The sequence below is a fragment of the Schistosoma mansoni genome, chromosome W (assembly GCF_000237925.1).
Source record: "Schistosoma mansoni strain Puerto Rico chromosome W, complete genome".
Classification (NCBI taxonomy): domain Eukaryota; kingdom Metazoa; phylum Platyhelminthes; class Trematoda; order Strigeidida; family Schistosomatidae; genus Schistosoma; species Schistosoma mansoni.
The window spans coordinates 16,961,554-16,980,709 of NC_031502.1; the positions used below are offsets into that span (position 1 = coordinate 16,961,554).

The 19,156-nt window shown below is 37.9% G+C and overlaps 1 protein-coding gene across 1 annotated transcript; it reads left to right on the forward strand.

The window, feature by feature from the left end:
* Positions 1 to 3,991: 3,991 nt before the first annotated feature.
* On the forward strand, positions 3,992 to 16,824 carry Smp_203480 (uncharacterized protein; the record flags this gene model as incomplete). The annotated part of the gene is made up of 4 exons (XM_018788789.1): positions 3,992 to 4,589; positions 7,465 to 7,655; positions 11,090 to 11,281; positions 16,450 to 16,824. 4 exons carry the CDS (start codon positions 3,992 to 3,994, stop codon positions 16,822 to 16,824), a joined length of 1,356 nt encoding a protein of 451 aa, XP_018654296.1.
* Positions 16,825 to 19,156: the final 2,332 nt, after the last annotated feature.

Genomic DNA, 19,156 nt, shown 5'->3' on the forward strand with positions numbered 1-19,156 from the left:
GGTATACAATCGATATGATTCTGTTAGATCTTCCTTTCTTCTATATCAATCTGTTGATGTATATACATATATATGTATGACGTAATATGTGTACTTTTATCAGTTTGTAACCTGGTAACGAAGAAACCAATAAACTTGAAGTACCATTCATAAATCTCCATGGGATATAACAGATAATAAAAGTCCTACTATAGTGGTAAAGGTTCCTATGGTAAAAAACAACGTACGATACAGTTGAAATTGTTTATAGCTCAGATCTTATCACAATGTGAAGAAATTAAACCTCAAAGAAAATAGCGAGTGACATTATATTGGCAACAGCAGTGATGATGATGAGAAGGAAACCTCTCACAACAAGTATAGAGGTGAGCAACCGAGTGGATTACTGGACTAAGAAAAGAACCACATGACGATTGATTGCGCCGCCTGGAACTGTATTTTCCAAGTTACAGATCAGTACGAGGCGATGTAATAATGATGTTCAACATACAAGACACTCCAATTCACACCAGCGAGATAATCTTACCCAAATATTATAATCGGATATCCCGAGATAACTCGCAACAAATTACTCACAATGTCCCAATACCCAGGAGAGAACACAGTGTTTTCAGTAGGGATCGACCTCGCTAGGGATGTTATCCGAACCGACGTGAACACAGACCTTAAAGTTTGTGTATTTAGTAGGAAGCACAACAACCACGCACGCGCCCACGGTTTACCATCCTTCGTCAGTAACAACTGTACCCAATGCTTGTCTCATGACTTACAATTACCACCACAATTATCTCTATCAAGATTATTACTAATACCAATACTGCTTTTCACTAATCTCCTTTGACTACTACCTACGTCGTCAATTATCTGTTATTCTGAGACGTTCCTTGTTCTCATTGCCACGTGAATATACTCCTCTAGTTGTTCTGACCGTCACCTCTCTAGTCCATAACCTTCGACATTTCAATTCTAAGATTGTTCACGTCGGAACCCAATGGTGACATGCCATTCCGTGTGATGTCTGCTAGTCAAAAGAATCCCACAATTCTAGAATGGATGTACTCATTCATACTCAAGAAACACTAAACTAAAATTTCCCATCGAATTCATTGAGCTTAGTAAAAATGAGTTAAACTCACCACATTGAAAAACGCGAAGTAGACAGATCAGAAAAGTGATACTAGAAGTATTGAGGAAACGATTTGTTCGATTCATGTGCTTTTGTTACAAAGATTTCCTTGATCGGAAACCAGCGCTTTTTAAAGAATAGCGGTACGGATCCCAACGTGTTGGCATAATTATAATCCATGATTAAGCCAACCAGACTTGGGATGAGTCTCGTATTCGGGCAGCAAACGCATCTATGCATAAGCTGTAACTGGATTTCGGCACCGTATCCAATTTCAGTAAATGGTGATAACCCCCTACCTCATACCTAACCTTGACGTTCAACTGCAATCTTTAATTCTAATACCTCACCTCAATTTAGAACCCTCATTAAACCTCAATAAGCAGGTAAAGATTCTCAGGGTCAGTTTGGGCTGCCCAAATTTGGTCTGTAAAATATGGTCTCGGGAATCCAATTATGATCTAGTACTAGATAATAAGTAAAAGTCGTGTGGGTTTTCACTTCATAAGGATATTTCGTTTCCTTGGATACATAGAGATGTTTTGACTATAGTAATATGTCGGTACTTACGCCTGTTGGCTATCGTCGTCGAGCAAATACTATCCACCAGCATTATCCGTCGAACCATGTCCTCGACATTCCTTTCCAGTTGCTATTCATCAATTTCATAACTGCTTCTCTTTCCTGTTCCCCTCAGGATTCCAAGTTAGGGCTTGTCACGTGATTCAGTTTGATGATTTCCGTAATATCTGTATTGTCCACCTCCATCGTTTTTTTTCGTGATTTGCTGTTCGGCTCGAAGTTGGTTTGTTCTCTCCCACAGTAGGTTGTTACTGATGGTATCCGAGCAACAGACATTCAGTATCCTACGTAGAAAATTGTTTATAAATGCTTGTACTTTTTTGATGATAATATTGCTAGTTCTCCAAGTTTCAGCTCTGTACAATAGAACTGCCATGACGTTCGTATTGACGATTCTGACTTTGGTGTTGGTTGACAGTTGTTTTGTGTTCTATATGTTCTTCAACTGTAGGAGTGCTCTCCTTGCTTTTCTAATCTATGCCATTACGTCTGCATCAGATTCCATTGAATATCAATGACCCTGGTCAGGTATGTGAAAGATTCCACCTCTTCCAGAGTTCCTCCATCAAGTGTGATTGGGTTGGTGTTCTTCGTGTTGTATTTGAGGATCTTGCTTTTATCCTTTTGTATGTTGAGGCCTACTAATGCAGAGGCTTCTGCTACACTAATTGTCTTGACCTGCAGTTGCTCGTGTTTATGGGATAGAAAAGCAGCCTCTTAAATCTGATCTTCGTCATCGTCGTTCCTATCATCGGTGGGTCCATAACATCGAATAATATTCCTTGTGATTCCATCCTTTTTTTGGAGAATGCTCTGATGTTTCTGGGTACATGAGATTTTCATCCTTTAAGTGCTTAAGTTGCTTTTTTTGGACAGCATCAAAGCAACTCCCTGAGCGTGTGAAGCATTCTCTTCGTGACCGAAGTACAGTAGCATCTCTGCCGAGTCTATTCTTTCCTGACCAGCTTGGATCCAGTGGGTTTCACTCATTTCGGTTATATGTTCGTGGTGACGACTAATTATTTTCTGCAGTATCTCTTTGCATGGACGGTAAGATTTATCTCTTAGCTCTTCGAATCTCATCTTTATAAGTTCCCATTATAAGCTTGACAACATTTTTATTATGTTTGTTCTGGCGTAATCTGGATAAATGTCTTGCGATTCCATTTATTTCCCTATTTATCTCTTCACTTCATTATCTTGGTATTCACGTGCCTTGTTTTAAAGTGTTTTGATGTGAATGGATTCTCAACTTAACACCTAGCACGAACACTAGTTTGTGTAGACCTTTAATAATTTATTTATTTATTTAAACACATAAATATTGGTACAAGGAAGCACCAGATAAATATGCGCCTCACAAATCTCATTCGATTTGTGTGAGGGCTGTGATACTGCCCAGGTGCCCAGACCGAAGCAGGTGGTTTTCTTAGGGGGTCACACCCAGAGCCTTTGACCTAAAGGTCTAGTCCACAAGGCAGTGGAGCATCGTGAGGAGATGCAGTCCCATGGTAGCCGGTGATCAATGATTGATTCGTACGCCATTTGTTCCCTCAGGATACTGAAGCCCATGTGCACCATTGGTTTGGAACCAGGGTTTTCCAACTCCCGTAGGTGGATCCTCCACATCCACCAACTTGGTTAAAGCGCCGGACATTCGCTTTTCGTCCTCTCACTTTTGTGAACAACACCCTGGCCACGAGAAGGCAGTGAGTAGGACTTCCCTGGCAGAGGCTATATATTCGCGTGGCCATATGAGAGCATTTCGAGAGGGAGAGCAGACTCTCCCCACTCTCGGCCGTACCAGGGCATTTGGGGGCTAAGCATCTCTATGCAACTCCGTTCTGTGTCATGTTGTTTTTTGTAACAATTATTGCTATAATTGTTTCATATTTTAAGTGGTTTAAGTGTACAACACTATACGGTAACAAGTGGCAAGTTTCAAAAAAAAAACAAAGCATCGAACAACCACAGTTTCAACCAACAGTTATGGAACTTAACTAACTTCCGAGTCATTCCATTATCAACTCGAAAGTTCTGGTGGTTTGTTAATATCGTATTTTAGTATTTGCAATAAGTATACATTTAGTTTGAATTTTGGTTGAGTACATTGATGTGCTTTCTGTATTGCAGGTTAGATCTAAGCCCATATTTTTTCAGAGTGCAATAAACCAGAACCAGTTTACTTTATTTTGTTTTCTGCGGGAAGTATGGAGTTTTAACAGCGTCAATGCTATCGGGATTTAACGTGTGAATAGTCTCATATTTTCCATTCTGGAACGTATGGAGTTGTGTGAGTCTGTTGGTGAACTATCTGGCAGTTCAGAATGGTTACTGGTTAGAATATTTAGTCAGAAACCGATATGCATAAGGTTTTCTACGGAGGAATCTTTATCTTCATGCTTTCTAAAGCTGAAACTCTTGCTTACTTCGGCTGTTTTTGTTCATGATTCCATATGCTTATCGGCGCATTCGACCAACGAGCATTCCTCTAAGATGACTGACTCCTTCAGGAAGCTAAAAGATAACATAAATTTGGCTGCGCTCATAGTATTTTTCAGTCTTGATGATAACACTTGCGATCACACTCCAACTCTACAGATTTCCCGTCATTCGATTGGCCACTCCCATCGTATACCGATAGATTTGATATGCAATTTTAGCGGCGATGAATCAACGCATAAAGATCTGTGTGCAAAATTATCTTCATTTTTGGACAGCTACCATCGTGCTCTTCTGTTTCTTTGGAGGGAATTAAAATATCCTCCGAAAACATTATTGTCTTATCATTACGTAGTTCGGTCTTCTATGTACAGCATACGTCTCCCGTGGAGGATCGAAGAACCACGTGAAAGAATTTGGCGGAAGATCATTCATGAGAGTACGTTTTATAACCTCAATATCTTTTCGCTTGTTTTTCTTCAGTAATTGTAATTTCATGTACCTAAACACAAATGCTTCACTTTATTGCTATGAAGATTTGTGTGACGCTAGACAAATAGCTTTATTAAAAAGTTGTTATGTTGTAGGAACCTTAGAAAGTTTAGATTAATAATAATATCATATAATATTTATCTTCATTAGTCTGAAGTTTCCAAATAGTAAGGACTCGTTAATGTAGACATTCTTGTACCACACTATTTACAGTGTAGTGTCTAGTGCTTTTTCAAGCCCACGTGGGTTATTCTAGCTTCCGGACAGACTAGTTTATTCATCCCTCTCAAGTCACATGTTGACCTTGTTAATTGTTCGCTTATTAACCTTGGTTGTTTTTATATGAGCGTATGTCGTAATTGCTTACTTTATTCATTACGTGTCTGTAAATAGAGTTCAACTGGCCAGCTGCTCCGGCAACATCGATCAGATTATCTCGCTCTCCATGTCCGATGACGACTGCTCCACCAAATAAGGCGGAAGTCCGCAAGGAACTCCAACTCTTAAAGCGCTACAAATCACCAGACCCAGATGACTTATCTCTGGCTCTTTTTAAAGATGGTGATGACTTTCTGGCTAAGGAATTGACTGGGTTGTTTACAAAGGTCTGGGAGCTAGAGAGTGTTCCAACATCATGAAATGAGTCAATAGTTGTCTCTATCTTTAAAACGGTTCACGTCGTTCGTGTAACAACTATCGGGGGATAAGTCTATCTTCGATTACGTCCAAACTATTGACTTCTGTCATAATTCGTAGATTGTTGAAAACCCGAGAAAGATTGGCTTGCGAAGAGCAGGCTGGTTTTCGTTCTGGTGGAGGATGTATTGATCATATCTTCACCCTCCGCCAAATGTTAGAACACAGTCATACTTATCACAGGCCAACAATCGTAGTGTTTCTTGATATCAGGGCTGCCTTCGATTCGTTGGACAGGACTGTTCTCTGGGATTGTCTATTGAAGAGGGGTGTATCTGAGAGGTTTATTAACATCCTAAAAACTCTATATACAAACACCTCAGGTAGAGTGAGGGCATACAATCACCTTTCTCCATTGTTCCATTCAAGCAGTGGGGTTAGACAGGGTTGTCCAATCTCACCACTCCTCTTCAACTTTGCCATCGATGACATTCTGGAAACAGCTCTGATGGATGTAAATAATGCCGGTGTGGATCTGTTGCCTGGAGAAAGAATTCTCGACCTTGAGTATGCGGATGATATTGTCTTACTGTGCGATAATGCCCAAACCATGCAATCCGCACTTAATCAGTTGGCAATCAGTGTCCATAGGTACGGTCTGCGCTTTACACCTTCGAAGTGCAAAGTACTCCTACAAGGCTGTCAGGATTCTCATCCTGTGCTCACCCTGGATGGTGAGCAGATTGAAGTAGTTGGGAATTTCGTGTATCTAGGTAGGTGCATAAGTGCTGGCGGTGGCGTGAGTGATGAGATCGATGCACGTATAGTGAAAACCAGAGCGACTTATGCTAATCTGGGCCATCTTTGATGCCTTCGTGATATTAGTCTGGCTGTAAAAGGCCGGATCTACAACGCGTCGTTGGGAGCGGTTTTGCTCTATGCTTGTAAACCTGGCTTCTCCGAGTTTAGGATGTTAGACGACTCTCTGTGTTCGATCATCGTTGTCTCTTAAGGATTGCTGACATCCAGTGGCAACACCATGTTAGTAATGCAGAGGTTCGACATCGTGTGTCAGGGTGCAGAGACGATAATGCAATTGGTGTCACCAAATTAAAACATCGACTTCGATGGCTTAGACATGTTCTTCGAATGTCGTTCCAGAGAATTCCTCGTCTTGCATTATTTGCTGACTCTAGGACTGGTTGGAAAAAGCGGCAAGGTGGTTAGTGTATGACGTAGTTTCGTGGTATGAAAGAAAGTTGTAAGTGGATGGCTTCTGTTGGAACTTCACGACTCCTTGGCTAGAGTTCAAGAGATGGTGCAACACAGTGGTTAGAGAATAGGAACTCAATAAATTTGTGTCCACTTCCATGTTATTAATCTCATTTTAATCGCTGACGTTCAGTAGTAATATAAGTAAACTAAATTTGCACTTTAATAAACTTTTTTGAATCCATTGCTTTGTATCAATCTTTTTATTATCATACCTAAATGGATAAACGTTTTCGGTTCAGTAAAATTCACTACAGATAAAACTGATTCAGTATACTTAGAATTCAACGCTGGTGCAAAGAAGTCTGTACACCAAGAAGTTTCTAGTGCAGCGAGTTCAGATAAAATAGAACGTTTCATATGAAGATAAACATTTCCACATAGTTCTTTTGCCATATAGGGTATTCGTGAACCATAAATGTTCTGTACCTTTTTAATCAATGAATCATAAGGCTATTAGTATTTCACGTTGTGCTAACTCATAGTAACTAGTTTTGTTTCAATTCATAACCTTCGGTCTTTTGGCTATTTCTGTTTGTCAGTTAACTGTTGTGTATCCTCCTTCATATATTCTTATCAGCCATGCGGTATCGTCAGTCTTCATACGATAAATGCAACTCATTGTTGTTTATAAACAAGACTACTTGATTCCTATATTTATTTAGTTAGAGTGGATTGGTGGACATTTTACAAAAATAATCCGTAATTTTTCACTTTTGGTTGGGATAATTTGTCATAAATACAATTCGAATGGTAATAAGTTATCTTATCATTGTTTTGTTACATAAGGTGAGTCTGTTAACTAGATTTTCGTGTTTTAGTCTAATAACTTTTGCAGCACGTGACGTCAGATATGTTATTTAGTTAATGTAAAACGAGACTTATTTACACCTCACTCATCCATGTTTTTCAAGAATTCAGTCTTTCCATGGATACTCCACTCGTCCGACGAGGTCAGGCTTTGCATCCAGTACCTAGAATAGTCACTTGGCTTGGTCCATCCTCTGAACTTCTTGTGTGTCCCCATGAAGTCGTTAAACAACCACCCAATGTAGGTCAAACCTACATCGTTACAGGTCGATATACTTATAAGCATTATCTTCAGGTATGTGTTATTTATGTTAACTTAATATTGACTGATGTTATTTTCATGAAAAGTGGTTTGCTAATGGTATTAATCGTCTGATATCTAGTTGTATACTTTTATATTAAATTGCCTTTCATGATCCATGTAAATTTGCTATGAATCAGTAAGGAGGCTAACTGAAATGTATTATACCATGATGTTGTTGTCAGTGACATTAATTTTTACAAGTGAATTAAACAATGTTATTGTTAACGGGATATAATTTGATTAAGGCATGTTCCTTTCAGAATTGCGTTGGAGTACGCTGATTGGACATTTCTTACCCAGACTCCGAATCGTATCAACCAGTCGCTAACCAGTGATTGTGGTTGATAAGCCAAACCAAACCAAGTAGCTTGTATCAACTAACATGGCTCAAATCGACAGTCAACGACTTCATATACTGATACTACGTCTTGGTTTAGTCTCTTCAAGCTTTCTTTCAATCTACTTCTATATCACCGAAATCGCCTGTTTGGCAGGGCGATGTTCAGACATATGTAACATATTTAAATCACCTTGGTCATTAAGGATTTACAACCTCAACAACCGACTTACCACTTTTTTTTACCTTCAACATGGATCACTCGGCAGTCTCATGAAAACCAAACAATATTCCGAAGACACATATAATCGAAAACCTGCAGCCTACACATGCCTGCTACTCTTAAAGTTCATGTCCCCCAGTGATAATGTAGTACATAGAGGACTGCTGAGCAATATACTCGTTTCTTGGTTCGAAGACGGACATCTTGCCTACGTCATAAGTGACGAAAGTTGACAAAGCCCAGTTGGACTTTCTGAATTTGTCTTGAGATTATTCCAGACACCAACCCACCTAAACTGATGGAACATTAAAATAAGTGACATAGTCGATGCACTTAACTACCTCAGGAGTCAACGCAGAATAGCCCAACAGCAGGATTTCGCATTTTGAGGAAGGAAAAAGTACTCCGATCATGCTTGTAGTATTGCTTAATGCGACCAGAAGACTCGGAAACTTTTAAGAACTATTAATTTTTCCTGTAGATTTGTAATTTATTACTCATGAACTAAGCAAAACGAATATTTCAAGGATCATTTCAACTAGCACACAACCAGCTGACAGCATGTCTACATATCTCGAATACGTCATCACTTCTGGATCTCGATAACACGTTTTTGGCGGGATATAGACTAGATTAAACCGTGTTCCTTGAAGGATTGCTTTAGGGTACGCTGATTGGACATTTCTTACCCAGTCAGCTCTGGCGGATACTGGGGGAAGACTCTAGAGTCTTGTGTAAAATTAAAAATATACTGACGTTCTTCTTATTGTGATTCCTACTCCCATTCAACCTTGTATATTTGGAATATAATTACGTCCCTGTTCAACTGTGTTCTGATTTGGGGACTGGTCAAGTGAAGTAAAGTGTCTAAATAATACTAAGCAATAAGAGATGGGCTGTTATAAGAGATAATTGTAATGTAACCAAGATAATACACACCTTATAATATATTTAGTATTCTTCTTTTCTGGAGTGAAAATTCCTATTTTACTCGCATTTGATTATGTATTTTTGTGCATAACACTGAGTTTATGCTTAGAATTATCCATTGTGGAGAATGCTTACTGTTATGCATTATTATCTAATAGGAAGTATTACTTAAATTAGCCAGTAACTCTTTATTTTAGACTGAAATCGGCAACGAAAGCTCCCTTTTCTAGACATAATGATTAGTAGGAGAGACGATGGTTCTATCGAACGTTCTGTATATAGAAAGCTGACGTGGACTGGGGAAAATCTTAATTCCCACATTCATTGTCTAATTCATTACAACCGTGGAAATAATAAAGAGCTCATTCATGGGATCAATCATATTTGTACTAGTGATACTATTAAAAGAGATACAAAACTCTTAATGGAAACATTAGTGAATGATGGTTATTCATAGAAGTTTATAAACCGTTGGAACGTTTACAATACGATGAGACATATGACGCTTCTGGCACCCAAAAAGCGAGTCTATATTACGTTACCGTTTGGAGGTCACTTAAATAGTTTCGTTGAAACGGAGACTTAAATTAGCCATCAAGAGGAAATTTTATACAGCTTAACTCTTGATTATCGAAAAGACAAGGTCTATGTTTAACCAAAAATTTAAATAACACGTAAGCGATTGCGTCACATCCCATTGTGTCTATTGATTGACATATACGTGCGGAAACATGTACATAGAGAGAAGTGATTGTGTTCTGCAAGTGACGGTGGCTGAACATATACCTAAATGGCTGCAAAACAAGAGAATTCCAGTGGTCATATAAGATCTCAGGATAGACAAACATCTCCCTCCATTGCGAAACATTTGGTTGAGACCGGTCATAAGGTTGATATCAAGTCAGCCTTTGTAGCTTTGTACAAAAGCCTTCAAGGGCATATACTAAAGTTTATTGAAGCCCTGGCTATACGGAAACTGGAACCCCTTTATGTGTTCAAACCAATATGTTTTTACCCTTAACCTACCCTGATAATACTGATTTACTATCCATCGCGGTTTTCGCATTATTTTTGTGTAATTTATGATATTTATTTCTGATTACCTTTTAATTTGTTTGGTTTTCCTTTAATTTTCATATAAAATGTCTTGACAAGTATATGTGTGATTAGATTGTTCTAAATGTATTGCTTAAATATATCACATAATCATAGTAACCTTCGTCTTCTCATTGCATTATCGAAATTCATCAAAGGGACTAATTGTTTTAACTACAGAGTATAATAATCTCATAGATTGACCAAATTGTTTTACTTATTAAATCTAGAATGTTGGAAACAGGGTTTGGACTTGTAACTAAAGTAAACCAACTAACAATATGTTTGATTATTTCTAAGACAGCTAAAGTATTTGTTAAACTCATCATCAAAATTAATATCTTTCATACAGGTCATGATTAGTTATCACTTAAGGATTGATTATAAACTCTAATCAACTCAAAAACCGTGATCTAAATCGAATGAATTATCTACTTGTTCGGGAAGATCTTCCTCGTTTTCGTGTTTCCTGACATTATTCAAAAGTCTTATGACACTTTACAATAGTTAGAACACTGTTCCATAGTTTAAATAAATACCCTTTTGCAATGAATTTGGTCGGGAATTTTGAATCTGTATTTATTAGAAAGAACTGTGAGAACAACCATCCATAAGTATAATCAATCGCAGATTACATAAGGTAATTACTCTTATCATGATGCTCATACATCTGTACTGCATTTAAAATTTTCGGTGGTGCATATTCGTCTTAGATTTGACCATGTTCCATTCGAGATCGCGTAAACGGACTAAGTATCCGTAGATTTCTGCTAATGTAACATCATATTTTTAATTCATAAGCTTTGGGTCTCGATATCAATAATTTTTTAACATTTTCAGGACGGAGTAGATGACAGGAATTGGGGTTGTGCATATCGATCGCTTCAAACACTAATATCTTGGCTTATGTGGCAAGGTGAAATAACTCCAGGCCCAATACCGTCTCTAAGAGATATTCAAGCTTCCATTGTACGTTTTGGGGATAAGCCAAAAAGTTTTATAGGCAGTTGTCAGTGGATTGGCTCGCTAGAGGTATGGATTGTAGATGTGTTGATGTTATAATGTTATGCGAATTATGTAATTTAGTTTTATTTTGAGTCACCGTCACTGCGGGTTAAATAAAGTGGTTTTATGTAGTTTTCGGTCAACTGTCAGAACTTATTTTACAGTTTTTAACTGACGATCACCAAGTTGCAAACATAATGTCCTTAGGAACTGATATAAAAAAATACCACATTACCAGTAAAGTATACTATTATACTCAGTGTTAACTGTAAGCTTTTCTTTCTCGCAAAAACGTTTATTTACTAGTATTCTTGAAAGCGTAGATAATTTAAATGTCTGTTGAACACTTCCTGGACATTTGGTTTTGTCTGCTTCACTGTTAGGATCTAGATGTCCACAAACAAAAAAATTACATTATCATTGTTGACTTCTCATCTCGAAGTGTCATAGGTGATCAGTGTCGAACATTATCACTTTTCATCTGACTACAAACATGAGCTTATTCCAATTCATCAAGGATATGAGAGTCTTTGGCTAATCTTTAGAACAGGATCGTAAAATACAAACGTATAATGAAACATACGCCTGACGCTTTTAAATAGCTGACGGATATGACACTGAAAAAGGCAATTCAGCGAATTTTTTTGGACGATTTCATTTACTTAAGCTGTACAATCCTAGTTAATTTTATTTGCTAGAATAAAGTAGTCTATAGTAGAATAGTCCAATGCAACTTCTAAGTCAAGAAAAACCACCATTGTCGGACGCCGATAAGCATGTCTGTGTTCTAAAATCTGACGAATGGTGAACATGTGGTCGATGAAGCTACAACCACGTCTGAAGCCAGTCTGATTTTCTCGTGTTTGCAGTTCATGAGTCTTTGTTAAGCGTCCGATAATTATTGAGACTAGTATTTTAGATGCTATATTAGTTAAACTAATCCCTCTATGGTTATCACAGGATGATTTTGACTCCTTTTATATATATTGCGACAATCGACGATTGTCACCAGTCAGATGTGATTACGTCCAACTCCCAGATTTTAGCCAAAATATTAGTCAACCTAACCGCTAAAATTGGACCGCTATCCTGAAAGACATCGGGATCAGCTGCTCTCCCTCGTTTCAGATTAGCTAGAGTCGGGCGACCTACCTCAGTGTTCCATTTAGGTTTTCTGGGAATAATGGGTAGTTGTACAGTAGCTGTAGGGCATCTGAACTACTCCTTAAAGTGTCCTGCCCATCTTTCTAAAGTCTGGGCTGAGAGCAGATAAGGGTTTCCTCCTTTTTCCGAGATTGTTTCGCTTACACTCGACTTTTTAATTCTGGTTTCTTTCATTAGTCTGAAGAGTTGTCTCGTATTGCATACAGCCGCTGTCTTTCCCATCCCTTTTGCTTCCGTTGCCCACTATCACTCACGATCGTTCCTTAGACTTTTGGTTAATCTAGATTTGATTTGCTTTCGCTCTTCGTCGTGTTCACAGCCTGATGGGGTGAGTTTATGAGCGTCTATCAGTGTAATAGACTTAGAGGAAATTCATTACTATTTTGTAACCCTTTGGTTTAAATTACTAATAGATGTTACCGCTGTTTCCACAGCTGTCCGTATATCTTTCCAAGTAACATCTGGGTCAGCCTCGTTTACAGAACTGCCTAGATGTGAACTCAGTTGTTCCTGGAACTTACTTTTGGCTTTCTCATCACGGAGTTTAACTCCAAGAGGTCTTTTTAATGTGGCTTTTCTGCATCTAGTGAGGCATAAGCAAACGCGTGCTCGTATTAGAGTGTTATCATAGTCTAAACATGTACTCCAGAACGAGCGACAATCTTCTATCGAGCCTCTTTAACAATGACTGATGGCAATGTGGTCTATTTCAGTCCATCATTGGTTTGATTCCGGAGCTGGTCATGTTAGACGTTTTCTCTCTTTATGCTTAAAATTAGTGCTTGTTTAAAATAAGTGGTAGTCTGAGCATAGTTGCTAGAGACGGACAACATTATCTGTTTGCTGAACCGTAATACCAAATTACCCACAGAAATATATTTCTTTTTTTAATCTACCTACTTAGGCATTAAAGTCACCCTCTACGAGTATCAAGTCTGACTATTCAGTTTTCTGAAGAAGTCCAGGAAGCTTTCTGCGAAATTCATCTTTCACTTCATCCGGGCTGCAGTCACTGGGAGCGTAGGCGAAAATAACGAAAAGGCAACGACATGTGTCCCTATCTTTCCGAGTTCCTACGGAGCCTAATAGACGAACAGCACTTAGGCGACTGTTGACGGGGATCCATTCTAATAGTGCTTGTTCTTCCATCATACTTAGTGCTATGTCTGCACCCACCAATCCACGGGAACTAGCTATCGGGTCGCCAGATACACGAAAAGTGTATCTCGTGGGCCCCCAGTTTTGACTATGTTAGGCCAAGTGAATAACCACAATAGGATCCTGTATGCGTGTTTCGGAGACACACCATACATCAATAGTACGAGATTCTAGGGTCTCAGCCAAGGAGGCCTGCTGGTCGATTTGACATAGGGCGCGTACGTAGAAGGCTCCAATGTGTAGTTTGGAGCGAGATTTCAGTAGCCTTGAGACAGTATTTCGAGCACTAGGATCGTTGGCCTTGGTGACACTTGAGGGGGAAGTCAAAAGAGGGAGTTTAGAGTTGATAGTTGAGGTGACAGACATAATAGGAATCGAAGATACAGATTGACTATGGATACAGTGATCTTGAGTGCTGATAGATGTATGAGGGCAGTTATCACTTCTCGGCTGCCCACATCGTGGAAGGGTTCCTTTAGGGATACCTGTAAAGAAAATTGGATTGGAAGTAATCTTAGTGACCTGAGTGAGTGACTGCAGTGCCCAAGAGACAACTGCTTGAGGTCGATCACACACGACCTTTATGTGGGTAATTTTTGTGTTAGCTCTGTGCTTGTTGAGACCTTACCGCCTGAGACGGAAATCCGTGGGATAAGGTGAGGTGTGCATATTTAGGATCGACCTTTTCTAACCCCAGTCTTTCTTTGTGGGGACAGCATCGATGTTTTGCTGGTTTTCTGAGGGGAGCACCTCACTGCTGTCACAACTTTGTACAGTTAACAATCCGACTTCGCCTTCGGACCTTGCTCTTACATGACCATGTGGATACAACCACTACCAGGGAAGTCCTACTCATTACCTTCTAGCGGTGGGGGTGTTGTTTACGAAATTGAGAGGACGGAAAGCGAATGTCCGGCGCTTTAACCGAGTTGGTGGTAACGGAGAGCCTACCTAGGGGAGTTGGAAAACCTTGATTCCAAACCAGCGGTGGCGTATCAACCAATTATTGGCCACCGGCTACCATAGGACTGAATATCCTGACGTTGCTTCACTGCCTTATGGATTAGACCTTTAGGTTAAAGGCTCCGGCTGTGGCCCCCTAAGAAAACCACCTGCTTCGGTTTGGACACCCGAGAAATATTCCAGCTCTCACACAAATTGAATGGTTTATGTGGCGCATATCTATATGAAGCATGCTTGTACCAATGTTTACATGTTTAAATAAATAAATAAAATAATAAACAAGCTAATTAACAGATAAGTGTCATTTACGAAGTAGTTATTTAGCAAAAGCCTAGATGTAAATCCCATTAACTGTTCATTTTCTGTCAGACTTATTTATCAATTAAATGCCAATTATTGATCCTAAAATTAACTTCCAGATTTCATGCATTATGAACATTAACGAAACTAAGTAGAAAGTCTATCGGGAGAATTTTGGTAAAAATAGAAACCGTTATATAAAAACCTAGAAAGTGCTGAGGACGTCAATATACATATGTTAATTTTTTTATGCTCCTTATAGTTTTAGTTGTAATTAAACCCCTAGCTTATATTTTCTCCGTTACATTTCGACTGTTTTATATCATACTACGTTTGTGTTCTTGAAGTAGCAGAACCTTTACTCTCAATATTGTACTATAAATATTACCAATTTAATATTTGTCGATGTTTTTCTTGTACGGTTCTTATTTATTGCTTATATGTTGGTACTATTTGTAAAGCATATTTTATGCCTAATCATAGTAGAGAAGTACCATGTAACGAGTTCCATAAATTTACGACACTTTCAAGCAGTTAAAAATTCTGCTTATTGATACATTTTAAACATTAGTCATGTTCGGAAAAAGCCGATTCGATTTCTGGAAACGTACTTGAACAATTATTTTTTTAAATTCACTGAACTTATATCGCTTTTTAATCAGTTCGTTTTATGTAACGTCTGTCTATTATATATGACTAAAACTTATTTACTATTTTATAAAACTGATTAAGTAGTGCAAATTCTTATCCTTTGAAGAAAACTGTAGATGCCAATTCAAGGTACGAAAATGAATATACAATGTCTTGTATTTAGTGAACTTTGTTTTGGATGCTCCCAATAAACTATTTGGTCTGTATAAGTCTTGTCCCAAACTAATCAGCTGGATGCCTCTGTACTAATAGTTCCATACAACAGATTTATCTAGAGGTTATCCGCTAGGTAACGCGAGAGACTCATCAATATTAGAACTGACTACAGTTATTAGCTTCGTAAGCAATCCGTTGGTCCCTAAACTAATGATTTATAGATTTCTCCATATATCCTGAACTTTTATCGTCATGATCTTTGTAAGTAAAATGATGATCAGTCAATGTCATAAGCAATATAAAATTAGGAACAAGCGCGGACCAGTTGATACATCACTTCAACAAAGCAAGATACGTAGCTAAAAAAGTATGTGTAATAGTATTTTTGAATATAATACCAAAAAATAAACGTTGGATATAGTTTTTAAAAAATTAACTGAATAAACTAAATGAAATAATATTAAAACGTAAGATTTGAAAACATAGGAATAAATACAAATGCACCATCACAACCGATATGCAATCATATAACTTATATATTATCACAGTAACTTCACGGTCAGGGCTACATTCATTTGTGCTCAATGCTACACTTGCAACACCACAAAGAGTTGCTAACGCATCTTCATATTTTCAGTGAGCAGATTTTGCGTTTTTTTGTGTGTATGAATTATGGTAAATTGCGGTGAGAAAAGGATTTTCTGATTCCACTTTCACTCTTTTTGCGAAATATATATAGGAATACTTTTATTCTTCTTGAGGTTTTGTATTTTTAAGTTGTATGTATGTGTGCTTGTATTCAGGTGAGTTATTGTTTGCAAGAGTTGTACAACATTCAGTGTCGGCTTTTGCACATCCCACAAGGACATCAGATGAACGAGCTAGCAGCACATGCTCTTGCACAGCATTTCACTTCCGGTGGAGGACCAATTATGGTTGGTGGTGGCCAATTAGCTCATACAATTATTGGTGTCCAGTTATGTGGATCAACGTTAAACGGTACTGAGTCTTCATCACATCGCTACTTAATTCTGGATCCTCATTATACTGGCCCCTTTGGAAATATTAAGCTTATTACCGAAAAAGGTTGGTGTGGGTGGAAGCTTCAAAACTTCTGGAAATCCAACGTTCATTATAACCTTTGTCTTTTACCACCCAGGAGAAGTAATTGTGTATAATCTGATGTTTTTCCAGTTATTTTATAGTATGTATTTTTTATTGATAAACCTAATCAGTAATTTCTTCATGTTAGTACCAAGTTTATTTCCCACATAATTTATTTTTTGTAATAAAATAATCCAAGTTGTTAACATTCCTTCTTAATAAGGGTTTACTAACTTCTTTGATAATGCTTTATTACTGACTTAATTATTGTATAATTAGTCCATCAAATTATTCAAAGGTTTTACACCTTAATATTAATAAAGTATCGGTTTTCACATTTGTTACAAATATGAGATATTTCTTTATGAATTATATAAGTACTGGATTCAATTTGTTTTATTACTCTGGAAACACGGAAGTCACTCATTGACATGTCATCTAATTGTCAGGAATATGATTCGTTCAGTGTCAAAGTTGTAGTTAAAGTGGACCTTATTTGCTGTATTGTTTCTTTATGTACAAAGACAAATCAGATCGGAACCAAAGGTGACAAAACAACACTATTTTTATTAGGATTAGTAGATAGCTCTCTGTCTTTGATTTCCCATAACGCCGTCGCGACCCAGTTGATTTGATAAGCTATCGGGTTTCCTTAGTAACGGAACTGACGTTCAGTCACGAAACTGGGCCTTCAAACGGCCACGCCTTTTAGTGTAATATAAGTTAGTAGTAAACTAAAAATTTGCGAAGCGGTTTTTCCAAACAATGGATGTCAAGCGATTGGCAGGATCATCTATACTTAGCGATATCCCTTTGGTTTGTTTTCGTTTGAAAGTGTTATTTCAGAGCGTGAAAGTCGGCGATTTATTATGTAGGACTTGTTAGTTCATCGTACCAAGATGTCTCCGCAAACGTAGTCCTAATATAACTAAAGAGGTATATCACAAAATTCGAAAACTCTGAAACTGTAGTATAGAAAAACACTAGTTAAATGGAGAAATATTTCCTTTCAATTATCTACTCAAGGCTCTACACTAATACTTAGCTTCATAAATCAAGTATAAAGTTATTATCAAATAAATGTTCATTGGTCAGTCTACCAAAGTGTTATGAATTCTCTTATTACAACCCAGCTACTCTTATCACTCGTTCTTGGACTATTTCACTCGACAGCTCCCTAAATCGAAACATGGTCAGCCAAAGAAGTAATTGTATTCCAAATAGACAAGGTTGCATGGAATTAGTAATTATAACAAGAAAATCGTTAGTACATTTATAGTTTTACACAAGATTCTAAAGTCTTCTCTGAGCACCTGCCTGCGCTGATTGGCTAGGAAATGACCAATAAGTGTACTCCAACGCAATCCTGCACGGAATATGCTTCAATCAAATATATATCTCATCTAATTTCCCTTTAAAACTGACCAGTTAGTGACTCACTCAGTCGATGCGAAATTATAACTGAAAGCTAAGTTACACGGTCGGTTAATTGTAGCAGCTCGTTGTATAAGAGTAGGAGTCTGAATTATATAAGTTCAAAACTAAGCGGTTGATTTCATATACTTAGTTTTTTGTAAAATTATAAGCTACATTTAATGTAAAGGATGCATTGAAAGTTACGGAATATGTCTATTTAAGTAAATTACATAAAAAAGACATTATAAGTTAAAATCAAGGATAATAGCTTTCGAGAAATGTAGGAGTACCTAAGCAGAAAGCCATGGTAAGTTAAGATGATGCGCAGACTTCTCTAGAAGACGAGTTCTAGAAGCACAAGCTTAGCTTCATAGAATTTTATAAATAAGTTTGGAAGCTAAATTGATATCAATGCAGTGACCGGTATCTACTAAATGTAGTGGGATACAGCTTCGTATTGTTAACGTTCATCTTTTGATCAACTAAGAGGAGTGATTTTCAGAATTGTTACCGTGCAGTTACTTGTTGATATCCACAATACAAGCAGCTCCAAGTAAATATTTCTAAGAAGTCCCATACCAGTAAGAGACGGCCGTCCATTGCTTCCAGGTTTTCCGTGATGGTCTAACATTGATCGGTTCACAATCTCGATTGAAAATAAAGCAAGCAGTTGGACTAGTAGATGCGCATGGAGGGGGCAGAACTGGACACTATTTCACAAACTCATTGTTGGCAGGTTGAAGAAAGGGCATGGTTTTGGTGTGCTGAATGTCCTATGATTTTAAATGACGTATATTTGTGAGGGTAATCCAAAGAACAATAAAATTTGATAGGCATAACTGGACTGCAGTAGTAGTAGTACCCAATCTCCCTGTTTTAAGGAAATGACACAAAAACCCTAAAACTTTCCCAGATCTCTGGGGAAAACCCCAAAATAGGGAGACTGGGCAGAACTGGATTGATTCCAGAATTAGATCTCATAGTGGTTGT